Here is a 25,393-nt window from a genome sequence, read left to right on the forward strand (position 1 = left end):
AAAAAAAAAAAAAAGTTATAAAAAATAAAAATAAAAAAAAGTGAAGATGAGGGCTGACCGCCACCCCCAACCTGGGGCCAGGGGCCTTTCCTAGTGAGTGACGCTGCAGGGAACTTGGCCTCTGCACCTGTGTAACTGAAATCGCTCTATCAGGTTATGGAGAGGATTAACTAAAATAATCCAGGCCAGACATTTATGTAGTATGGAGATTGGTGTGTGGTAAACAATAAAAAGCAAAAGAAAACAAAAACCCACACTGAGCTATTGTTCGTACCATTATTCCAAATATTTCTCACTTTTCTTTCAGAAGTAATTAGAAACATTCTAGTCATGATTGGGCATTTTCTTTTTTTTTTTTAATTTATTTTTCTTACATATACATGTGTATATTAGGTTTCCACTTTTGCCTTCACAGAATTAAAAGGCTAAATTTAATGACAATAACAATATTTAACATAGGGACTGAGAACAAAAACCTCATAAAGAATAAAAGAAGATAAATACATTCAGAAAAGAAATCAGATGATTGCTGCAATGAAATATTAGGCAATAATAATAATAATAATGCAAAGAAAGTAACATTCCCATTGTCAGATAGGAGTATGTCTATTATAGAATACTTTGATCAGTTAACTTCTTCTTATTTTGTTTTTTCCAAAGTCTCAAAAAAAATAGACAACTAATATTTATAAGTAAAAGTAAAAGATAATTTCCAAAAAAACAGATCATGCCAAATCTTACAGACAATAGATAAAGAAATACTTCAAAATCATTCTACTTAATCTGGATACACCTGATATTAAAATTGGAGAAAATATATTATTATAAAAGGGAAATTACAAACATATTTCACTTATAAATGAGGATGCAATATGATAAACAACATATTTAAAAAAGAATAGAAAATAGTGACTAATTCTCATATAAATTGTACTTAATTTTGACCAAAGTACATTACTTAAACATTAATTTTTAATTGAACATGTTAATATGTTGTTTATCATATTGATTGGGCATTTCTTTAACTTGTTTGTCCAGCTTTCCTGTTCTCTAATTTCTGAGAAGAATATCATGTGGTATAGCCCCTAATGTTCACTAGCAAATCATATACAAGAGAATCATTCAGGAAAAAAAGTTACTAAAATTATCAGAATTCCTCATCAGGATTCTGAACCTAAACAAAGTATTTATTGAAAGAGAGATTGAAATGGAAAAAGAGTATAGAATATTACACTCAAAATTATGTAAATCTTTAAAATACTTTAAAGAAGATCTACAAGAAAAGGCAAAAGAAACTTTATCTCTTAAATCCGACATGCATATAAAACAGTGTGACCATCCTCAGTGCTTTAGAGTGTTTCAGAATGAAGGTGGCTGAGCTTCAGGATAGCTAATAATCTACACGCTATCGAATATAAACAGTGCACCAGGTTTGCCGGTGATAAATTTCATAACCTGTACTTCCAAATTCACACAAAGTTAGAAATTTGGAGGAAAGGCCGGTAAGTGGGACGATCCCTGATGTGGTGACCACTTGGAATGTTCAGAGCCTGGCATGCAGGTCTTTCTTGGGCTTAAGACATTTTATAGAGCATTTTGCAAAATCTGGGAAAAATTAACTACTTAGCTTTCAACCCTGCATCAGTTTCACAGTTGAAAACTCCTTTTTTTTTTTTTTGCAGTTTTTGGTCGGGGCTGGGTTTGAACCTGCCACCTCCGGCATATGGGGCTGGCACCCTACTCCTTCCAGCCATAGGCGCCACCCCACAGTTGAAAACTCTTATGTAAATTATATCTACGTGTCCATGGTCTTCTGTAACCTCATGCTCTTCTCCCATATAACAGCTGCTACCCTGTAACTTAGTCTCCCTTCTGCCCACATGGCTTTTAAAACCACTGTGGGTGTTGCTCTCAAATGCCAAACCATGTTTCAGCCGCCTGTGCACATTTTACCTAGGTCATCTGAGTCCCTTGTAAACGGTTCTGTTTGATCCCCATTGTATCCACAGCAGTCTACTATTCTCCTCTTTCCCTAAACGTTGCCACATTTTTGGTGGCAGTGACTTCCCAGAATCTCCCAAATCATAACCAACTGTCAGATCTCTCCCCTGGAAATTTTGAGAAAGTATGTTTGGGGTTGAAGCCCGAGAATCTGCCTTTATTATTAATTGAGCACTCGGAAGTTTCTTATAAAAAACTCTTAGTTATAATTTCTTTCTTTTGATCTCTCATATTGTTTTATGTGAATAGCCAAAGCTTTAGGGCATTTCTGGAACTTGTCCTGTGACAACAATGTAGGAAAAGGACCTGTGGGGAAAGCCTAGAAAGATTATGAAGGAAAAAAAATGCAATGAACAGGTTCCACGGACGTCAATGATGGGAAATAGCAACAGGGCCAGAGTGAGATTAGGCGGATAGTCTGGTGTCTCTGCTGATGTCAACAAGAGAAGTCTTCCTGGGGACACGTCTGCTGTTGGAGGATCTTGGTAATTAAGTGGGAAAATAAGAGTAGAAAGGTATTTCCTCCTTAATGCCTAGATAAGACACTTATGTGATTAATAACTATGGTGGATTTAATCAGCTCCTGCCAATGCAGGTTCAAATGGTGGGTCCCTGTTACTACCCCACTCCTCCTCTCCACTTCCCACCTGCATGTGTGTGGTCTGCAGGGTGGTCTCCCGCTAGCCCCTCTGTGTTCTGAGTGTGGGGAACAATATTCAAAAATGTTATCTTTGCAGTATCACTGGAAATTTTATCAAGAAACAAACATTATAGGAAACTTGCTGACTTAAGACCCAAAGCAAATGTCAGGTGTACTGTGAATTTTATCTTCTTAAACTTGGAACACTGTGTAACAGGAAAACAATGGCTTAGAGGAGTGGATCTCAGACGGTACTGTGTACAGGAAGCAGCAGTGGCGGTCAAGGGGGGCGGAGTCCAGTGCCTCTGCCCTGGGGGCCCTGGTTGGAAGGCACAAAGAATGACTCATTTTCACAAAGTAGCCCCAGTTCACTGGAAGCCAGGGTTGCACTAAGTCAGGAAATGTTTCTCATCACTTTTAATCTAAATAAGGAGATTCTCCTAAGATTTTATAAACATTGCTTATTTAGGATAAATTGCTTTGCTGCCAAAAATGTGAGATTTGGGGAAGTTGTCAGTACAGATAGAATATTATTGACCAAAAGCCAACATGGCAAGTCAAAAGTTTGAAGTAAATTATAAAAATGAAGCTCCTGCTATTCTTTCAGAGTGATCTTACAGGCATGTCCTGGGCTCCAGATGTCACCTGTAGGGTCTGAGCACATATTCCTGGTCCTTGGGTGTCAGTTTTGGAATTGGGTTTCTCAGGGCTCATCTGTTGTAATGCCAAGCACAGATAACTTCAGCCTCCCCAGTTTCCCTGAATAAAAACACTTGTCCAGAATATGAGGTATTGTTAACTTTTCATGGGGCAAAATACGTTTAATGTTTTTCATTCATTAGGGACTTTTTTGGATCCTTTGAATCTTCCCTTACTACTGAATAAGCATGTGACTGCCTGATAGATTATCTGAACTACTAATAACTACCAGTTTAGTCTAATAGTTCTTTTCATCAATCCCACTCTCCTACTCTATGCACTTGGATCAATCAATAGTTTAATTAAATAGGCAACGGGCGGGGGGGGCAGGCATGGTGGCTCACGCCTGTAATCCCACAGGGATAGTAATTAGTAAGGCATAGTAATTCTGGACAGCATCTTGTGCAATATTAGTGCAGTAGTTTTTAAATAGAAAAGGCAAGGCCCATCTAGAAAACACTTGGAGGCCAAGGCAGGTGAATCACCTGAGGTGACAGGTTCGAGACCAACCTGAACAAGAGCAAGACCCCATCTCTAAAAATGGCCAGGCATTGTGGTGGGTGCCTGTAGTCCCAGCTACTTGGGAAGCTGAGGTAAGAGGATATCTTGAGCCCAAGAGTTTGAGGTTGCTGTGAGCTATCACTACCAACCATGACAAAGTGAGACTCTGTCTCAAAAAAAAAGTTAAATAAATAACTAGGCAGCAGGGAATGGTTGCTGTGGCATCCTGTGAAAACTACCTTACTTCGTTTCTCTAATTATTCATTCTAGGACAACCACTTTCTACACCCTCTCTTTAGGACTCAATGCAGCTTGCCTCTTAAAATGATCAAAGAGACCCTGACCAATGCCCAAGTCGTAGGGAGCATATGTAGTAGTTTCTCACAATTTTGGGCTCTGCGTTCAGCTAAGTAGGAATCATAGCTCTATCAATTATTGGTTGCACAAGATGTCAAATGCTTCAAACCCTCTTTCCTTATTTATAAAATGGACATAATAAAATGGCAATCTCACGGGGCAGTTTTGAAGCATAGTAGCTAAACCAAATTCTCCATGTTTTTATGCCATTTTCCTTCTTTTTCACAGACTTCGGTTGCCATTTTGTATTGCTTTGACAGAGCTTGATCAGTTCAGAATTTGTTTCTATTTTCTTGAGAATATCTAAAGTATAATCAAAAAAAATAACCAAGTCTTCTCTGCTTTGCCATTGCCTTTTATATTTAAAAATCACTTCACTATCTTGCACAAGATGCTGTCCAGAGTTACTATGCCATTGGCCCACCTAGAAAACACAGAGATAATATAAAAGATTATTTAGGATGTTCACTTAATTCCATAGCTATTAACTTTTTCCATGTGTTTACTGCACACAGAAAATGCAAAACAGCAATTACTGATCATAAGTTCTATCCTTTAAAAACTAGCTTTTAAATTTGAAATCATAATCACATTACTATTCAAAGGTCTGTCAAACCCAAAAGCGAAAATTTCTTTGTGCAGGGGGCTCTTTATTGGCCCTTACTTTTTAATATGTGACGACAGTTGGATGAGACTGTGTTGTGTACATCCTCCCAAAGATAAGCATTTGGATTGATCTGCCTGTAATAGCACAGTTTTTTTTAGTATTCTTTGCTATTATAACGGGATAACTAGGTTATGCTTATTTTAATCCCTTCATTTGGACTCAACAATGTCAAACTGGATGCAATTTGCTGAAAATTAGATAGCTAAATAATTCTATTTTAAGCCAGATTAGAGCTGAGCCCTGTTCTATTTCCTGATATGTATTAGGTGGTTTGATATGTGGCTGTATAATTTATCCTGCTTGAAATGGTAATTTTGTTCACAATATTATAATTGTCATAATTCCATTTCCATTTCAAGTTTAATTCCATATCAGTCAAAAGCCACTTCCACGATTCCCTGGACTTGGAGATGTTGGCTATCTTCAGTTTTCACTCCCTGATCTGCTTGCTGCCTTCATCCCCTTTCATAACCATGCCTGTCCATGAATTTCAAAACGTGTCTCTGGGTAAATACTCTGAAGCCTGCGAGTATGCATCTGAAATGAGCACGTTTTAAGCCATGTCCCCACCATTTGATTGTAAATGTTCTAACGTTGCCCTAGTTTTCCTTTCTATCTGGTACTTTGGGGACATAAATAGGAATGTCATTAACAGGTGATTTGTGATTACTCTCTGGGGAATGGGAAGGACATTTAAGAAACTATAATCAGGCATGTGGATTTGGTGTCCAAACGCGGCCACACACACTTGTTTAGTATAGTTTATTAATTAGCAACACAACCCATTTTATTATATTTATGGGCCATGCACAAAAGAACATTGTGTTTTTTAGTTTGGAAATGGATGAGGAAATAAGTCAGGTCTTGATATGTCACCTAAGGGTCCCCTGGTCAGCTGTCAGGGCAGTGTGGAGGGGACACGCTGGGCTGAGCCACAGGAGAAGACATTTTCACCCCCACTTCTCCTTCCTTCCCCTTCTCTCACTGTTACCATCTTTTCTTTCTTTCTTCCTCCCTCCCTTCCTTCCTTCCTTCCTTCCTTCCTTCCTTCCTTCCTTCCTTCCTTCCTTCCTTCCTTCCTTCCTTCCTTCCCAGCGTCTCACTCTATCACCCTCGGTAGAGTGCCATGGCATCACAGCTCATAGCTAACTCTGGGCTTAGGCGATTCTCTTGCCTCCGCTTCCCGAATAGCTGGGACCACAGGCGTCCACCACAACACCCGGCTATTTTTTGTTGCAGTTTGGCTGGAGCCGGGTTTGAACTCACCACCCTCGGTATATGGGGCCAACGCCCTACTCAGTGAGCCACAGGTGCCGCCCTCTTTCTTTCTTTCTTTTTTTTCTTTTACCTGCTTCTGAATTTCTTTTGACCAAAAATACTTGCTGGAATTTAGGGAAAAAATAGCTCATGGATGGCTGGTCAACAAAAAGCAATATTTGACATTTTAAAATATTTACAGATGGTTTTTAAATTTGTTCCACCTGGGGGTCATACCCAGTGGATGGTGCTTGAGTAGCCGAGAACACAGCCGGGGCTGCTCCTTCCCTGACTGGTGACAGCCTCTGCTGCAGATCCGAGGACCGCCAGTAATAGGAATCTCGTTCTCATTCTCAAAAGAATTTCTCACTGTGGTTGATTGGTTAAAGATCTATCTTTTTTTTCTCCTCCTGAAGTTTTCCACATTCTACTTTCTTTTATTCGTGCTCTTTCAATCTATATAGAACAAATAAGATACAAACTGATTTTCTCTAAGAACCAGGGGAATATTTCTAAAAGCATAACATTATACCTCTCGCCTAGCCTACATACATGCCCACACTGGGAAGGGCGCAGACATTGTCAGTCAGACGTGGCTGTCACCCTCGGTCCATCTTTCCCTGTGTTAAGGTCAGACCCGACATCTAGCATTTCTAAGCCTTAGTTTGCTCACTAGTAAGGTGAAGATAATAACATTGATTACCTTAGCAGGGGAAAGTTAGCTGGTAAACTGCTCCCTGAGCATGACAGTTGCCCTTGTTTTAACCTTCATGACCTGAAAAGATAGACGTGGACCCCACTTAGATGGAATCACTTGGTGATTTATTTGCACCTGCACAGGGGGCCACTGCTCTGAGAGACAGGCGGCCTTGAAGTGCAGGGCAAGTTGTCTTTTATATTATTTATACTTTTTTTTCTTTGCGTGACTTAAGCAAGCAGGCAGACAAAAGCTAACCATTGTGGTTAGCTCAGGGCAGGGTTACGGCTTGGTTTACAATGGACACATCTTAAGTCACAATGGGTATAGTTATGTAACAATGGTTATTGCTTGGGTAGCACAGCTTAGGTAGGTTTCAACCATTGTTCATCCACTGGGAACTTGGGGATTTTTGTGAAACTTGGGGCTTCCCGTGTTCTGAAGGCTTTTCTAGGAATTGACCCTGGGGGGTGGGCATGGGAATGGGCTGAGAACTTGCCCGGAGCACCCTTATGCTCAGCCCTGCAGAAGGGTATTGTTCACTTTATCATTCTTCCTTGCAAAGCTGATTCCATAATTAATGAAATTGGTTTTGTTATATGACCTTAAATTTTATTCAGTAATTTTAGGTTTTTCTTCCCTATGGACTTTTTATCTGAGTTTTTTCCTCTCCTTTTTTTACTGTATTCAGACCTTTAATAACTGTATTTTCATTGACACCTGAGTACATACATTGGCGTGAAACTTTCTCTGCATTTTACACTTAAGTAGGATAACCATGTAACTGTTATCCAATTTCCCCAAACTAGGAAACATAATATAATGGATGAAAAAATAAAAATATTTGTATCTATCATAAACAGGAGAAAAGCAATCAACGCAAAGCAAAGCTTCTCTTCTCTATTGAGAGAATATGGCCATTAGTATTCCCAGTTTAGGTTTATGTAAAGGCTAATAATGTCTTTGGAGCTCTTTATAAATTGTTTAAAGGTAATAAGATATTTTAGGAGTAGTAGTCAAATGAATTTTCAAAAATGCCACAATATAATAGCAAACGATTCTAAATTATTTTTATTTTCTTCTAAGTTAGTAGCCACTGCTGGTTCAGTGCTCAGATCAATATGATGACAGAGATCCTGGTTGTCTGAATAGTCCTTTGGAATGTTGAGCAGCGCCAGACTGTTAGACTTAGTTGTGAAAGTTATAGTGAGGTTGAAATTGGATTAGAATATTTTTTATAAACAGCAGTAATATGTTTTGTGTGCCTAACATAATTAAAAACAATCACTTGCTAAACTAATAAATCTCTTGTAAAATGGTATGACCATCCAGTTGGGGTAAAAGCCACTTTTAAAATTTGTTGGCAATTTTTTGGACTAAAATTGGTGTTTCTTTATTATTTATTTATTTTTTGTAAAGCCATACATGAACTTGCTGATGACATAACATATGATTGCAGCCTTGTGTTTAGGGATTTAACAATTATTGTAACAGCAACCGAATGAAAACTGTCCCCAGGCTCACTTGCACTAATCCCCATTGTAAGCACTGCCGTTGTACAACTCTGTGTTACTTTCCTGGGAATATTCACATTTCACACATGAGTGGCTTTGTGGACATTCATGTCATGGGCAGAGATCACATGGTGAGAAGTAGCAGGGTGACACTGTGGTGACCCCAAATGCCTGTTTTCCTCCTCCAGGCAGCTCTGTTTCATGGAGAGACACTATTCTGGGAGACTGGTAAAGTTTTCAGTACTATTTTTAAGCATTGAGTTTATACATTGTGGGATGAACTTCTATTGGTTTTGCGTGTTTTTTGTAGGTGCTCATATTCAGTTCCTGAACTTTTCTACTGAAGCGAATCACGACTACCTAGAAATCCAGAATGGCCCTTACCACACCAGCCCCACCATCGGGCAGTTCAGCGGGGCCGACTTGCCCGCGGCTCTGCTCAGCACCACGCACGAGACACGCATCCACTTTTACAGCGACCATTCCCAGAACCGGCAAGGGTTTAAACTCGCTTACCAAGGTACGGAGTAAAAAAAACTAAATATGCTTCTTACACTTCAGTTATGTTTGAATGTAAATCTCCCTAACTGGCTAAAAGCACGTATGGTTAAAAAACAAAACAGAAAACAGTGCAGTTGGAATTATTCTTAGTGGGAGTAGCTGGTTTCTGATTAGAAGGCCTTGGTGGTTCTTGGACACACAGGAAGGACACAGACACTGGGCATGATGGGGCTGTCATCCAAGTTTGCCCGCTCTGCTGGCCCTTGCCCTGACACTGTTCTGTGGCCATTGGCGTGGACCTGTCCAGCCACAGTGTCATTATTACACAGGCTTCTTATCAGTCACTGTGTCCCTCTTGGCTAGTGTCCCTTCACTGTGTCCCTCTCGGCCAGTGTCCCTTTAGGGTGTTGCACTGTACGCCCTAAATCTAGAATGGAAGTGGTATGGCACTGTCTCTCATGCATTGACGGTTGCATGTACTGCTCAAGGCATGTGCAAAGCATTCTAGAAAAAGACAAAAATAATGCAGTGGAACCTCTGTAAGTTGACCACTCAAGGGACTGGAGCAAACTGGCCAGCACACAGATGAGGCCAGCACACAGATGAGGTCAGCACAAGGAATGAAGTCTACTGTGCTGATGTGGATACGTGACACCTGTTCAGTCTATGAAAATCTTGTCAACTTAAGGAGGTGGTCGGTGTAGAGAGGTGTCAGCTGTGCAGCTGCTACTGTAGCTATTGACGTCTTTTTGTTAATCTAGTCAAATATGCAATTTCTAAAAATAGTTTGAATCAATTATGAGCAAAGCATTTTTTTTGACGTGTGGAAAAGTTTAGCATTTTAATTTCATATAAAAATTTATCTGGCCTTTTTCTGAATATTGCTAAATCAAGTGAAGTTGAATATTAAATCTAGAGCCTATATTTTTTCAAACATGACTAAATCACTTGCTTTCCTTACTCTCAGAGACTGACCTCAGAAGCAGAGCTTTCATATTTTATTAGTGAACGAGGCTAGTATTTTCTATTGGGTTCAGATATTGTTAATGAAATTCTCACCTAAAGTATAAAAGATAGACATAGACTTCCAGAATTGAGGTCTATTAAATAGAAATCCCGGTCTCAGGATAAAAGTGAGGAAGCTAAAGGCTGGACCAGTGAGCAGTGTGTCCGCAGGCACTGCCCGAATTCCTCTACAAGCCCTCTGTGTCGTTCATTGTTTCTAACCTTTATTTTCCTCAATGTCAGCAAAGATATCAGTCCCAACTGAAAGACTCATGCACACACACGCACCCAGCAGAGAAAGAGCATCAAGGGGAAGCAGCATCCCACAGCAAAGTGGGTGCAGTTCTGTCTGATGTGCTCCTGTTTGCTGCTCTCTTTCTCCTCCCATGGAGGGTGGTCCAGTAAGGTGCTCTGAGCTCCTTCTACGCTTTCTGAAGCATTAGAAATCTACTGCATTTGTAGCCACTGCCTCCCTGCTGCACCTTCCCAATAGTGTTTGAATTTAATCAAATCTCTCTCCCTCCTGTCTTCTCTCTCTTTCCTACTTAGCTACAATTTTTAATGAACCCTTAGCTTCCTCTCTAGTCTACTTCCTACTGATTTTTGGAAGGATGGTCCACATCAGCCTTCTCTGGTTCCACACCTGTTCCTTGTTTCTTTTATCCATTCTTTTTTTTTTTTTTATTAAATCATAGCTGTGTACATTAATGCAGTCATGAGGAACAATGTGCAGGTTTTATATACAATTTGAAATAATTTCATCAAACTGGTTAACACAGCCTTCATGGCGCCATCTTAGTTATTGTGTTAAGACATTTATAGTCTGCATTTAGTATTCTTACCTATGCAAGATCTATACAAGAGCTTCTCTTTCCATAGACATCCACATCACTAAATCTCAGAGATACACGTCATGTCTCCTGAATCCTGGTACCACCTGGCACTGCGGCCACTTCTGACACCCTGTCTCTTGGCATCAGGGTCCCCACGGCTTCTTGGTTCACAGAGGCCTCACTGGATAAGTCCGATTCTACTGGTTCCTTGACCTCTTCCCTTTCTCCACACATCCTGGATTCCATGACTAGGATCATCATTTGCAATGAATAGCTCTGGTCTCTGTGCCTGCAGTTCAGGGTCCCTGTGGACGTGGGGATGGGATGTCAGTCCTATACCTGTGCATCTCCATGGGGTTCCACAGGCACTGGGACCCTGTGTCCAACCCTGCCCAGCTCATGCTGCAGCCCCTGCTCTCTGAGTTTGGGGTGCAACAGCCCTGTAACCCACCAGCCTCCCCCTGTCACCACCAGCAGTTCTAACTGCTCCCAGGTCCTTTTCCTAGAAAACTGTAAAACACTTAAAGTTCTCACCCGACTTACTCTTCTGACTTCCCTCATCTTTTCAGAAAGCAAAATGGTTTATCTCTTTTATGATGAAAGCCTTTTTCAGGCTTTCTTAGATTCTGAGAATCTGGTTCAAAATCTAGGACCCCACACACACACACCTGCTGCTGCTCCCCATCCTCATCCTCTGCAGTCCTGGTGCTGTCTGAAGTGTCCCGGGGGCCACAGGCCTTTACACAGGCAGTGGTCTCAGCTGGGATGCTCTCCACCTCCACCCACTCCCCGTGGTTAATGGTTCTGCACTCAGCTCTGTGTGAGCCCGGAAGGAGGCGACCTCTGCTTGCCTGGTGGGGACAGACAGCCTCGTTCAGGAGCTCAGCATCTCCCCGTGTGGCACTGTGAGTGCTGCCCACCATGTCTTTCCCACCCTTCTGTATCTGGGGAACTGGACCCTTCAAAATCAAGTGTGGTGCTTTGGGTCATGACATCTGAATGAGTATCCCTGGGGACAGAATCTGGAGAGACAAAATTTTGGTTGCTTGAATACAGCCCAGTCTCCTGAAGCCCTGGGCAGCAACAGGGGCCTCCGTCCCACCTTCCCTCGAGTGTCTGTGCTCCAGGTGATTCCTCGTGTCTCATCTCTCATTCTGTCTCATCCCTTTTATTTCAGGTAATTAATACAGAAACATAGGGGCTAAGGTCTGGAAAACACCTGGCATAAGTTGAAGACCATTTACTTTTCAGCATTTCTGTACAAATTTCAAAGCTACACATTCACCTCTAATGTTGTAAATGGTTAAACAACGTCCCTATGAAACCGAAATTTCTGTTTTCTTGGTTTTTTACATGAAAAGCCACACTTCAGTCTCTTGGATTCTTTATATCATTACTCTATCATCAGTGGATGGAGAGGACGGTAGCCAGTGACCTCTCTTTCTCTTGTGACCGATCGTGTGCAGCCTGGCTCTGAGGGTCCCTGGCTGGTTTTCAGCAATGACAGGACAGGGAGGCTGTGCAGCTCCTGCTGAGCTGGCTCTCCACACCTTGGCTTTGCTGCTGCATTAGAGGACGGTCCCCTGTCACCCTGTGTACACGGGGATTTGATACTGAGATTGAGAGGTGGCGGGGGCTTCTGCCACACAAGGCATTGGTATCCTCTCTAGCAGAGCCTGTGCTGGTGGCCACGTAGCTTTAGGATCACAGTATCAGGACATTACACCTAATTTATGGATTAGTTAATTCTTACTAATTTATGGGTAAATTTTTAAATCACACAAGCTGCCTGCACATTTATTATCTGTCATTCTACCGAGAGTTTATTCTAGGGGACATAAAAGACTTAATGATAAAGCACAATAAATCATCTGTTATAAACATTTACTGATAGTAATTGCTAGCTCAGCGATCTACAATTTAGTTGTTCTTTTTTTAAGGAAAAAAAAACTGAAGAAAATAAAAATTTTTTCTGTTTCTGTGTCAAGCAATTAGTTAAATAAAATAATACAAACAAATATTCTTTTCCTAGTTAGAAGTTCTTAGAGTGGTAGTGTACTTCTCATTTAAATTAAAAGGAAATTACTATGCGTTTCTTTCCTCAGTGTCCTGTAGAGGCCCTTTTTATTATTTTCTCTATTAATTTTTTAAAAACTTCAAGTCATATATTTTCTTTCCAAAGTAAGCATTTTCAAATTTCTTTTTGGTTTGCACTCTTGTCTTTCTAAAGTACACAGTAAGTGTTCATTAAACACATGTGGTGTTTAAACACCAGTTAAACACCAGTGATCATTTTACTCAATGTAGATGGCAGCTATTTAATAAAAGACATTTTTAAAACCTTATATCCAACATGTAATCTTAAGAAGCTGCAAGTAGTCCTATTCCTTCCCCAAATTGCAGACACGTTTAACCTCTTGTCTGTATCTTTGTTTCAGCCTATGAATTGCAGAACTGTCCAGAGCCGCCCCCATTTCAGAATGGGTACAGGATCAACTCGGATTACAGTGTAGGACAGTCGGTATCCTTCGAGTGTTACCCTGGGTACATCCTGATCGGCCAGCCTGTCCTCACCTGCCAGCATGGGACAAACAGAAACTGGAACCATCCCTTTCCAAGATGTGATGGTAGGTGAAATATTTTCCTTGGGAGCCACTTAATTTTTTCATGGACATAATAGTGCCTTGAATATTTAATGAATATATCCAATAATTCATTAATTTATTCAACAAATATTTATTAAGATTCTATTATAACACTGGACTTACTATTTCAGGAATTATCCTATACTGGTAAGTTTAATTTAAAAAAGCAACCTTCATTCCCCAGGAAGTTATAAGGATATCAAAACAACAGACACACATGATTAAAATGTAAAAGGTGACATAAGGACAGTGTCATCCCAGTTGTGGGTAAGGACATGACTTAGGGTGGGAATTAATCAGAGAAACCTTGGCAGTCAGCCGAGTTTAGCTTTCCAGTGGGTACATTAAATGGTGGGATCAGAGGGGAAAGGGTACTTATTAATTTGACCCTGCTTATTTTTAGTTGTTTAAGATTTATGATAAACATATATAGGTTCTGTATTTCAGAAAATGGAGGTGGTAGAGTGCTGTGGCATCATAGCTCACAGCAACCTCAAAGTCTTGGGCTCAAGTGATTCTCTTGCCTCAGCCTCCCTAGTAGCTGGGACAACAGGTGCCGGCCACAATGCCTGGCTATATTTTTGTTTGTTTTGTTTTGTTTAGCAGGCCCATGGCGGGTTCAAACCCACTAGCTCTGGAGCATGTGGCCAGTGCTTAAACCACTGAGCTATGAGCACCCACCCCCAAGTTAATTTTTGTATCGGGCCTGAAGAGTTCTCTATCAGAGATAAAGTCCACTCCAGATAGAAGAAACATTGTAAGCAAGGATACAGTCTTCAGAGGAAATAAAAATGTTGTTTAGGGCGGTGCCCATGGCTCAGTGGGTAGGGCGCTGGCCTCATATACTGAGGGTGGTGGGTTCAAACCCAGCCCCAGCCAAACTGCAACAAAAAAATAGCAGGGCATTGTGGCAGGTACCTGTAGTCCTAGCTATTCCAGAGTCTGAGGCAAGAGAATTGCCTAAGCCCAGGAGTTGGAGGTTGCTGTGTGACGCCACGGCACTCTACTGTGGATGATAAAGTGAAACTCTGTACAAAAAAAAAAAAAGGGTTGTTTAATAGTGCATGTTGATGGTGGTTTCTTGGGAGATGTTGGAAACAGGTACTAGCAGTGGTGCTGGGTATTTATACTCATTTGATGTTCCTTGTCTGAGCAGAAATCATGTAGGGCTTCTGTAGGGCTATTTAATTTTTATGATGACTTAGACACTTTTGTAATATCAACTATGTCAGTAGATCACTAGTATGTTTATGAATAATGCATATGGAAAAGAAAGTTCCTGAGAATTCAATATTCCAACATGATAAATACAGTACTTTTGAATGAAAAAATAATGAAATTACCAACTCTGGACCTGTGAAGTGCTAAGCTTATATCCCATGGGGAAAGGGGAAAGACATCTACCTATGTGTGAATTTTTACTGAAGAAGTTAAAAAAAAGCACATCAGGGGACTTTTGAAATCATAGTTTTCACTCATATTTTCCAAGTCTATGTTATTATGAAAACAACTATGTAAAAGTCTTTTAGCCATATTTTTTAATTTTTTATCATAATCTAATGTTTATTTAATTCAATCTAAAACACATTTAAAATTAATTTTATAAAACTAAGGATAACAGTAACATATTTGGGATAATTTTAACTGTAACATTAAAAACAACAACAACAAACCCTAAATCTACCCTGCATTTAAAAAATCTCACAGATATGTATAAATTACTTTGAAATTATCGGTATTGCAACCACTTCTGATGTGTAATTTTAGGCTAAAACCTTTAAATTCATATGTAAATGGTAGATTCTTTGGCTTGATACTTAAAAAACAAACCAAGAAAAAACAAATTAAATATTTAATTTGATAGCATGATTTCTTGAAGCTTCATTTTTCTTTTTCTTTTTTTAATTTTTTTATTTCAGATTGATATGAGGGTACAAACAATTAGGGGACAGTATTTGCTTTGTTAGGTAGAGTCCCGATTGTGGTTTTGTCCTGAACTCCAAAGTGGTGCCTTATATCCTTATATTGTGCCCATTGACACAGTCTAAGCACACCAATCTCCCTCTCTCCTTCCCTTCTCTCCCTCCATGCTCTCCCTCTCCCCAACATAAATTGAATTGAGTTGTTTTCTTATGTGGGCGTGTATTAGATCCTCTACTGGCTTCATGTTAGTATTGAGTACATTGGATACTTGCTTTTCCATTCTTGTGATACTTTACTAAGAAGAATGTGTTTCAGCTCCATCTAGGTTAACACAAAAGATGTAAAGTCCCCATCTTTTTATAGCTGAATAGTATTCCGTGGTATACATATACCAGAGTTTATTAATCCATTACTGGGTTCATGGGCATTGAGGTTGTTTCTACATGTTGCGACTATAAACTGAGCTATGATAGGCTTTGTCTAGGCTTTTTACCATGATGGCTTTTTACCATCATCTCTTAGATTTATATCTTTTATCCATCTTGAGTCAATTTTATTTATTTATTTTTTGAGACAGAGTCTCAATATATCACCCTTGGTAGAGTGCTATGGCATTACAGCTCACAGCAACCTCAAACTCTTGGGCTTAAGAGCCTCAGCCTCCCAAGTAGCTGGGATTATAGGTGCCCACCACAACGCCCGTCTGTTTTTTTGTTGCATTTGTCATTGTTGTTTAGCTGGCCTGGGCTGGGTTTGAACCTACTACCTGTGGTGCATATGGCTAGCACCATAACCACTGTGCTATGGGAGCTGAGCCCATCTTGAGTCAATTTTATAAGTAGTGAAAGATGAGGGTCAAGTTTCAGTATTTTACATGTGGTTATCCAGTTGACCCAACTCCATCTGTTGAATAGGGATTCTTTTCCCACTGTATGATTTTGTCTGGTTTATCAAAGATCAGATGGCCAGTGGGGACTGGTTTCATCTCTTGGTTTTCTGTTTTGTTCCGTATGTCTATGTCTCTATTTTTGTGCCAATACTATGCTGTCTTGACTACTGAAGACTTGTAATATAGCCTAAGGTCTGGTAGAGTAATAACTCCAACTTTGTCTTTATTACTGAAGATTACCTGGGCTATATGGGGTTTTTTTATGGTTCCATGTGAAATGAAGAACTATTTTTTCCAGTTCTTTAAAGTATGATCTTGATATTTTAAAGCAGATTGCACTGAATCTGTGTATTTCTTTGGGTAGTACAGACATTTTAACAATGTTTATTCTTTCCAGCCAAGAGCACAGTATGTTCTTCCATTTGTTAATGTCTTCTGCTATTTCTTTTCTTAGGGTTTCCCAATTTCTTTGTAGAAATCCTTCACATCTTTTGTTATATATATTCCTAAGTATTTTCATTTTCTTTGAAACTACTATGAACAGAATTGTGTCCCTGATTTGCTTCTCAACTTGGCTGTTATTGGCAAATAAAAAAGCTACTGATTTGTGGACATTGATTTTCTACCCAGAGACATTACTGTATTTCTTGATGACTTCCAGGAGATTTGTGGTTGAGTCTCTTAGTTTTTCTAAATATAAGATTATATTAGTGGCAAACATTGGAAGTTTGGCCTCCTCTGTCCCCATATGAATGTCTTTGATATCCTTCTCTTGTCTGATTACATTGCCTAGAACTTCCAGAAATATATTGAATAGTAGTGGCAAAAGAGAACATCTTTGGTTTCAGTTCTAAGTGGAAAAGCTTTCAGTTTTATTCCATGCAGTATGGGATTGGCTATGTATGTATCATAACTGACTTCAGTCAGTTTAAGAAATGTGCCCCATGCCTATTTTCTTAAGTGCTCTTGTTAGAAAAGAATGTTGAATTTTATCAAATGCTTTTTCTGCATCTATTGAGAAGGTCAGATGGTCTTTGTTTTGCTTCTATTGGTATGGCAAATTACATTTATGAATTAGTGCATGTTAAACCAACTTTGCATCTTTTGGATGAAGCCTCCTTGATTGTGATGTGTAACTTTTTATTATGTAGTTGTAATCTATTAATTAATATTCTTACTGAGCATTTTTGCATTAGTATTCACTAGAGAAATTGGTCTGTAGTTCTAATTTTTAGTTGGGTCATTTCCTGGTTTTGTTATCAGGGTGATGTTTGCTTCATAGAATGTGTCAGGGAAGGATCCTTCCTTCTCACTGTTTTGGAATAGGTTCTACAGTATGGATATAAGATCTTCTTTGAAGGTTTGATAGAATTCTGGTTTGAAGCTGTCTGATCCCAGGCTTTTTGTTGTTGTTGGAAGCTTTTTTATTGTTTCTGTGATCTCAGTGCTTGATATTCATCTGTTCAATACATCTGTTTCTTCCTGGGTAAGTCTAGAAAGATGGTGTGATTATAGGTGTTGATTCATTTCCTCCACATTGTCAAATTTCCAGACATAGAGTTTTTCATAATAATCAGAGATGATCTTTTATACTTCTATAGTATTTGTTATTAACTTCCCTTTTTCATTTCTGATTGAGGTTATTAGCAATATTACTTTTATGTTTCTAGTTAATCTCCCCCATGGTTTGTCAAATTTTATCTTTCCAAAGAACAAGCTTTTTGTTCATTAATTTTCTGAATTATTCTTTTATTTTCAATTTCATTTATTTCTGATTTAATTTTGATTATTTCTTTTCTTCTGCTATGTTTGTAATTGGATTGTTCTTTCTTTTCTATTTTCTTGAAATGATTCATTAGGTTGTCGATCTACTCTCTACTTTTTCAATGTAGGCATCTAATGTGGTAAATTTCTCTCTAAGAACTGCTTTAACAATATCTCACAGATTTTGGCAGTCTGTAGATTCATTATTGTTATGTTCAATAAATTTTATAATTTCCTTTTTTATTCCTTCTTGACCCAACTGTCATCCAGTAAATGTTTGTTCAGTTTCCATGCCTTTGTGAGGGGATGAAAATTTTTGTTGGAGTTGAGTTCCAGCTTTACTGCCTTGTGCTCTGAAAAGATACAAGGTATAATTTCAGTTCTTTTATTTTTGTTTAGGATTTTTTTGTGTGTCCTAGGCTATGATCTATTTTGTACAATTTTCCATGGACTCATACGAAGAATGTAAATTCATTGGTTTTGGGATGGTGTGTTCTGTGTATGTCTATTAAGCCCAAGTACTCTAAAGTTGAACTTAAAGTCCCTGTTTCTTTGTTTAATTTCTGTTTAGAGTATCTGTCCAGTTCTGTCAGAGGGATGTTAACATTCCCAGCTATTATGGTGTTATTGAATATCATATTATTCTAATCAATTAAGGTCTGTTTCATAAATCTGCTAACATAAACTAGTGTTTAAGTTAGGTGCATATATATTTAGAATTGAAATGTCTTCTTATTGTATTGTTTCCTTGACAAGTATGAAGTGACTATCTTTGTCTTATTTAGTTGCTTTAAATGCACTTATATCTGAAAATAAGATTGTAATCCCTCCTTTCTTCTGATTTCCCTTTCTCTGAATTATTGTTTTCCAACTCTTCACCCTGAGTCTTGATTTGTCCTTCAAGATTAGGTATTTCCTGGAAACAGTATGTTGATAGCTTGTACTTTTTTATCAAATTGGCCAGCCTGTGCCTTTTCAGTGAGGAATTAAAGCCATTTAAATTTATTAAGAGAATTGATAAGTATAGTAAATTTCCATTTATCTTATTTGGTAATGTCCATTGCTTAGTTTTATCTTTTGTGCCATTGTGGCAGCTATGTTTTGTCCTTCAGTTTCTGGGTGTTCACTGTGCTGGTGGTTCATTGTGATGGTCAGTGTGGAGAACAGGTCTAAGTATTTCCTGTAGAGCTAGTCTTTTTGTGGTGAATTTCCTCAATGTTTGCATGTCAGTAAAAGATTTTATTTCTCCATCAATTTTGAAGCTTAGTTTATCAGGGTACAGAATTATGGGCTGAAAATTGTTTTGTTTAAGAAAGTTAAAGATAGATGACTACTCTCTTTTGGCTTGAAAAGTTTCAGATGAAAATTCCACTGTTACCCTGATGGATCTGGCCCTGTAAGTAAATTGGTGTTTACATCTGCCTGCTTGCAGAATTTTCTCTTTTGCCTTGACTTTGGACAGTTTCTTTACAATGTGTCTTGGAGATGATTTGTTTGTATTGAACCAACCCAGAGTTTGATATCCCTCTAAAGAGGGTATCAGAATCTTAGATGATGCTTGGGAAATTTTCATTTATGATATCCTCCAGTAGTGCTTCCATTCCTTGTGTCATCCTTCTTCCCCTTTGGGGATATCTATAATTAGTATGTTTAAACACTTCATAAAGTCCCATACTCTAAGCAATTGCTCTGCTGTTTCTCTCTTCTGTTTTTTTAATTCCTGGGTTAGCTCAAAAGCCTTATCCTCTACCCTGAAATACTCAATGGTCTAATCTGTCATTGATACTTTCTACTGAATATTTAAGTTCCCTGATTGACTTCTTCAATTTCTTAACTCTGATATATCCTTTCTCATTTCTTTATGTATTTCATTCATTATTTGGGTCAGTTTTGATTTCCTTTTGTTGATTTTCCCCTTTTCCATTCCTTTCATTGTTTTTGCCATCTAAATTTTAAGTTCCCTTTCTCTCATTTCTATAATTTCTTTATAGGTGGACTCCTCTGTGGTAGCCACCTCATGATCCCTTGAGGTGGGTGATCTTTCTGGTTTTCACATTGCCAGAATTTTTCTGTTGGTTCTTTGTCATGTGTGTTCTCTTCTTGTTCACATCCTGCCCCTACTTGTTCCTTTTACTTTTAAACAACAATAAAATAAAAACTGCAAAACAAAACGAAACAAGGGACAGTGCCTGTGACTGAAAGGAGTAGGGTGCCAGCCTCATATGCCAGAGGTGGTTGTTTCAAACCCAGCCCCAGCCAAAAACAAACAAAAACAAACAAACAAACAAACAAAAAACAATAAAAGATAAAATTTTCTAAGATTAAAAAAGAGATATCTGGCTTGGCATCCATATCTCAGTGGTTAGGGCATCGGCTACATACACTGGGGTTGGCGGGTTTGAACCTGGTCCAGGCCTGCTAAACAACAATGACAACTACAAAAAATAAACCTAACCAGATGTTGTGGCAGGCACCTGTAGTCCCAGCTACTTGGAAAGCTGAGGCAAGAGAATCACTTAAGCCCAAGAATTGGAAGTTGCTGTGAGTTGTGATGCCATAGCACTCTATTGAGGGCAACATAGTGAGACTCTGTCAAAAAAAAAAAAAAAAAGAAAAGAAAAGAAAAAGAAAGAGAAAATAAAAAAAAGAGAGAGATACCTTAGTTGTTGCTTGAGGAATTTGTGTGGGAAAGATGAGAAAAGTAGAAAAATCTCTACCAATAGAGAGAAAAAAAAAGGAGAAAAATAGAAAAGAAAGAAAGGATGAAAGGGGCAGAGAAAGTAAATGAAACTCTGGCAATTGAAAAAAGTAAAAATGAAAAACTAAAAATACAACAAAATGAAAACAAAAAATACTAAAGAAAAATCGAGTAATTGAATAAAGAAAAAAAATATATATATAAATAGCAATGTATTGCTGGACACAAGTTGGTGCTCCATGAATATGGGAAAAAAAGAGAAGAGGTATATGATGCAATATATTTCCTGGACACCAGGTGGCTCTGTGGTGTTAGGAGACCCAAAACATGCATACTGATTTTGATGTATAAAATGGAGGCTGAAATACACTATCTAATTGCTGAGGAGACAATGGTCCTGTCTTTCTGATTTATTTGCCCTCAATTGTCACTTGGTTGTTTGGCTAAAATTCAGTCCTTGCACGGTGGGGAGGCTGAGACTCTTGCCAGACTCCTTAGGAGGCAACACCTCAACCTTTCAAAAGTGCCCCTTGGCCACCAAGGGGTTTCTGGGTCGTGGGAGCCATTCAACTCACCCCACAGATGGCTGCCTGAACTCAACAGGAACATCAGAGCTGGCCAAGGTGCTGGGGCCTTGCAGACTGTTCCTTCTGGGCTACCCTCCCAATGGTGGTGCCCTGCTAGTAGCCAAGCCAATGGGAGTTTCACCCAGGCCAGTGATTCAATCCCAGCTGCCAGGCACTGTTCAAGTTCACTCACTCAGTTAAGCCCTCCCAAGTCATCTCTGGTAAGCACTCAAGTCTAGAAAAAAACCTGTAGGACAGGCCTTCACTGTCCCTAGCCCTGTCAGAGGGTTGGGCGGCCTCTGTTTGCACCCAGGCACTTGCCTTCTGTGCCAGTCTTCACTGTTGCTGACCTCCTTGTTGGCTCCTGGAGTCTCCTGCTTCATTGTTCTTCCAGAGTGATATTTTTGGACAAGATACCCCAGCCAGAGGTGGCCGGGGCCCTCTCTCTCCTGTCTCACTGTGCGTGGCTGCTAAGGAGATGTCTCTAGTCCACCATCCTGAAACTTAGTTTTTCAATATGAAAATAAGTGCAGTGGTTTAGAATTATTCCATCAGTGTGAAAATAAGAAAATAGATCTTTCTGGCTACATTTAAAGGTAATGGTGGCTTTCCTAATTCCTTCGTGTTATATATGACTGCCCGGAGTTAATGGCACTGGGAGACTAATACGTCTCAGACTCCCCAAACCAGCCTGGGGCTCCGTGCTTCATTACCAGTGCTCACAGAACTCACTTAAAGCTATTACACTCATAGGTACAGTTTTTAAGAGAGAAGAGAAGTGTTAAATCATCCAAGGGAAAAGATGACAGGGTGGTCTAGCAGGAAGCATGACTCTCAGAATTGTGTGTGGCGATGTGCAGTCCTCAGCCTGAAACCCTTACTGGGCCTCAGGGCCCCAGTTTTCAGTGGGGCTCTGCTATGTCATCATGACTGACTGTCCACATGGTCAAATCTAGCCCCCAGATAGACTGCTGGACCCCAGAAGCCTCCATCTTATCCATGTGGTTAGAATTTCTGGTGCTACCAGCTCCTGCCCTAACATTATTGGTGGGAACAGTTACACGCTCAAAAAGACATTCCTGCCAGGTGAGCCACAGTGATCTCCCAGTAATGAGGGCAAAGGCAAATTCACTTTGGGCAAAGCCAAATTCCTTACTAAACAAACATTTGCACCTTATTCTTTTCTTACCAATAATGTCACAAAGAGAAAAAGGATCTAATTCCTTCTAATGTCACAAAGGTGTTAGAAAAGCCAGCATTACCTTTAAGTGATAGCCATCATCTTCAAATGGTATCAAAAATGCATGTAAAATTATATCATTAAATAAATACTAACAGATTAGTAGAGGTATTACATAAAATATTTTCTAAGCCCCATCCAATGTGATTAATAGCCTCTCTATTAAAAAAAGCAACAAACCAAAAAAAATGAAATAAAACAAAAAGCACTTTACCTGTGAAAGTTAAAAAAATAATTTTTATGAGACTGAGCGGGCTGTTCATATGTGTATTAGTGTACAACTAGACAACAGTGAAATATTCCCCAGAGAGAGCACATTCTGTTGCCCACCTTGGATCCTTAAATAAAATGTATTTGATAATCCATAGTGGTTTATCATTGAAGATTTCTGGTCACTAAAGAGGGCAAGTGCACTGGAAGGCTGTCTTCAAAGGTTCAGTCCTGAAGACTTTATAAAAACTTCAGAAGAAAAACATAGATACCTTGAATAACCTTTGAGTTTCGTTATTAAAATTAATGCAGCAATTAATCCACACAATTAATACAATACTTCTAAATCTTAAAGTAGTGATCTTCACAAGTGTGTGTGAATCAATTTGTATTTTTATGCTGAAAATAAGTACATGCTGAGGTACATAAGAATCTATTAAGTATAATTAGTGTATTTTAAAATTATTTGAACAATATAATCTGAAAGGACAATACCTGTGCACGTAAACAGATGGAAGAGTGTATCTATGAAAGGGCCACGAGAAGTTTAAGACATTTTCTGTCAGTAAATTAATTACATGTAAGTCTCAGTTTAAAAAAATGGGTGGTAATTGTTAAAATATGGTTAAAAGAGTTAGGCATATTGATTTACTACATGTAATTTTATAATTAAATATGCACCCACATTTGCAAATATAGTTCAAAAATGTTACTTATTGTGTGGGCCTAATTAATACTTTATCAATGAAATTTTTATGTAACTACACTTTTAAGGGCTTTTGTAAAAACACTTAAACATTGTCAAAATATACTTTAAAATGCATTAGTATGCACATTATGGAGACGATGTAGACAGATGTAATTATTAGAGTAACTAATGTGATAAATATTTTAACAGCTTCTTTGAATTTGATAGAGATTATAAGTTGAAAACAATATGATTGTATAATTGACATGAAAAATTCAACAGCCAAGTAGTGTACTATTGTATGCATATTTTTTAAAATCAAGATTCACTCAATTAATTGGTAAATACAGAAAATAATCTTTTCTAATACTTCAGAATAAAAATAACCATAAAGAATTCAATTCTGTATCTTTATTTTTCTTACCTGTACTCACAAAAACTGTTTCTGAAATATCCATCATCAGACAGTGATTTCTAAGATAGAATCTCCTTTATCTCCTGTGTGTGACCAACTGAAAGCTTCCCCTAGCACATCGCACAACGTCTGCTACAGGCAGTGGGGAGCAGGGGCTTGAATGTGGAGAGCAGACCCTCCCTCCAGCATAGCGATGCTAACTCTAGAATTTGATCAAAATGTGTGGCATTGTCACCTTTATGCACCTATTTCCTCTGGAAAAATACATGTACAAACAACTTGAGCACATTCTCTCATTATCTGTGTTTTGCATAGCGGCCTTTCCTCCAAACCTGAACTCTTTATTTTTAACATCCCTGAGTGTTCATGAACATGCAAATGAATGTGCATCTCTTTGCCTTGTGGCTGTCTACAGCGGAGGAGTCTGGCTGGCTTCAGCCTGGCGGTGACGGGTACAGCACCCATGCTGTGATCCTTAGCTGGATATTCTCCTCACCACACTTGGACCAGAGTCTCCCAGGCAGGCAGTTGAGAAGCTGGGAGACACCCGCTGTGCTCCACACGGAGCTTCCTCCTTGATCTCACTTCAGCCTTCCCTTTGAACCTGGCCTTCAGGGAGAGGAGGACGGGATAGATGCACTTCCTGTGGTGTCTGATCACACAGCCACAGTCTCCACGGAGTTCAGGGAGATGCTGCCCAGATGAGCAGATCCGAACACGCCTTTGATGCCACTGCAGGGACGATAAAGACTTCTTTGGAACTTGATAAAGATCAGGCCAGAGGAGATAGATGGGAGAGAAAATTTTGACTTATTTTGACTCTTTTCATCTCAAGTCTACACAGCAGGAGAGCAGGAGATCTTTGCTTTGAGAAAATGTTACTGTGCACTGAGAGAGTGTTATTATTTTATGTGATAAGCAGTGTCTGTTCCTTTCATTCAGGGCACTCTCACCAGTAAAGTTTCATACTTAGTGTTTGTTTAATACCTCTCTTCCATACTCTTCAGTAAGCTCTGTGAAGGCAGAAATGGGGTATGTCTGGTTCACTGGTAACCCCAGCCTGTTGCTCACATCCGGCTACATAGTCAACTCTCAACAGATACCCGCTGAGTAGGTAAAGGACAGGATTTGTTGTTTACATTTCATAGATAAATCGTGGCAACCATCGCTGACTTGCTTAATGTCCTAGGGCCACTAAGTGATATAAAAATAGCAGACGTCTTATTTATAAATATTAGTTGTCTATTTTTTGAGACATTGGAAAAAAACTAATAAGAAGTTAACTGATGACTCCATACTGAACCTCAGAGTCAAAGCCTTCTATAATAGACATACTCTTATTTGGCAGTGTGAATGTTACTTTCTTTGCATTACTATTATTATTATTGCTTAACACTTCATTGCAGCAATCGTCTGATTTCTTTTCTGAACGTATTTATCTTTGTTCATTCTTTACGAGGTTTTTGTTCCTAGTCCTTATCTTAAACATTGTTATTGTTGTTAAATTTTAAGCCTTTTCAATTTTGTGAAGCCAAAAAGTAGAAACCTAATAATCACATGTATATGTAAAAATTAAAAAATAAGGGGGGCGGAGCCAAGATGGCAAACTGCAGCCAGCTTTTTACAGAAGCTCCCGTCCAGAAGGAGGCTGAAAGGACAGAACCTTAGCAAATTAGCTGATGG

At 39.0% G+C, this 25,393-nt stretch overlaps 1 protein-coding gene across 1 annotated transcript in view; it reads left to right on the plus strand.

Moving 5' to 3' along the window:
* CSMD1 (CUB and Sushi multiple domains 1) overlaps positions 1-25,393 on the plus strand; it is a 1,810,668-nt gene that overhangs the window by 1,642,881 nt on the left and 142,394 nt on the right. Inside the window, exons 41-42 of the mRNA XM_023517585.1 lie at positions 8,644-8,853; positions 13,111-13,299. Coding sequence (XP_023373353.1) covers positions 8,644-8,853; positions 13,111-13,299 — 399 coding nt within the window. The remainder of the gene's footprint in view (positions 1-8,643; positions 8,854-13,110; positions 13,300-25,393) is intronic.

Source organism: Otolemur garnettii, unplaced genomic scaffold (genome assembly GCF_000181295.1).
Source record: "Otolemur garnettii isolate 467f Iridium unplaced genomic scaffold, OtoGar3 scaffold00114, whole genome shotgun sequence".
Lineage (NCBI taxonomy): Eukaryota > Metazoa > Chordata > Mammalia > Primates > Galagidae > Otolemur > Otolemur garnettii.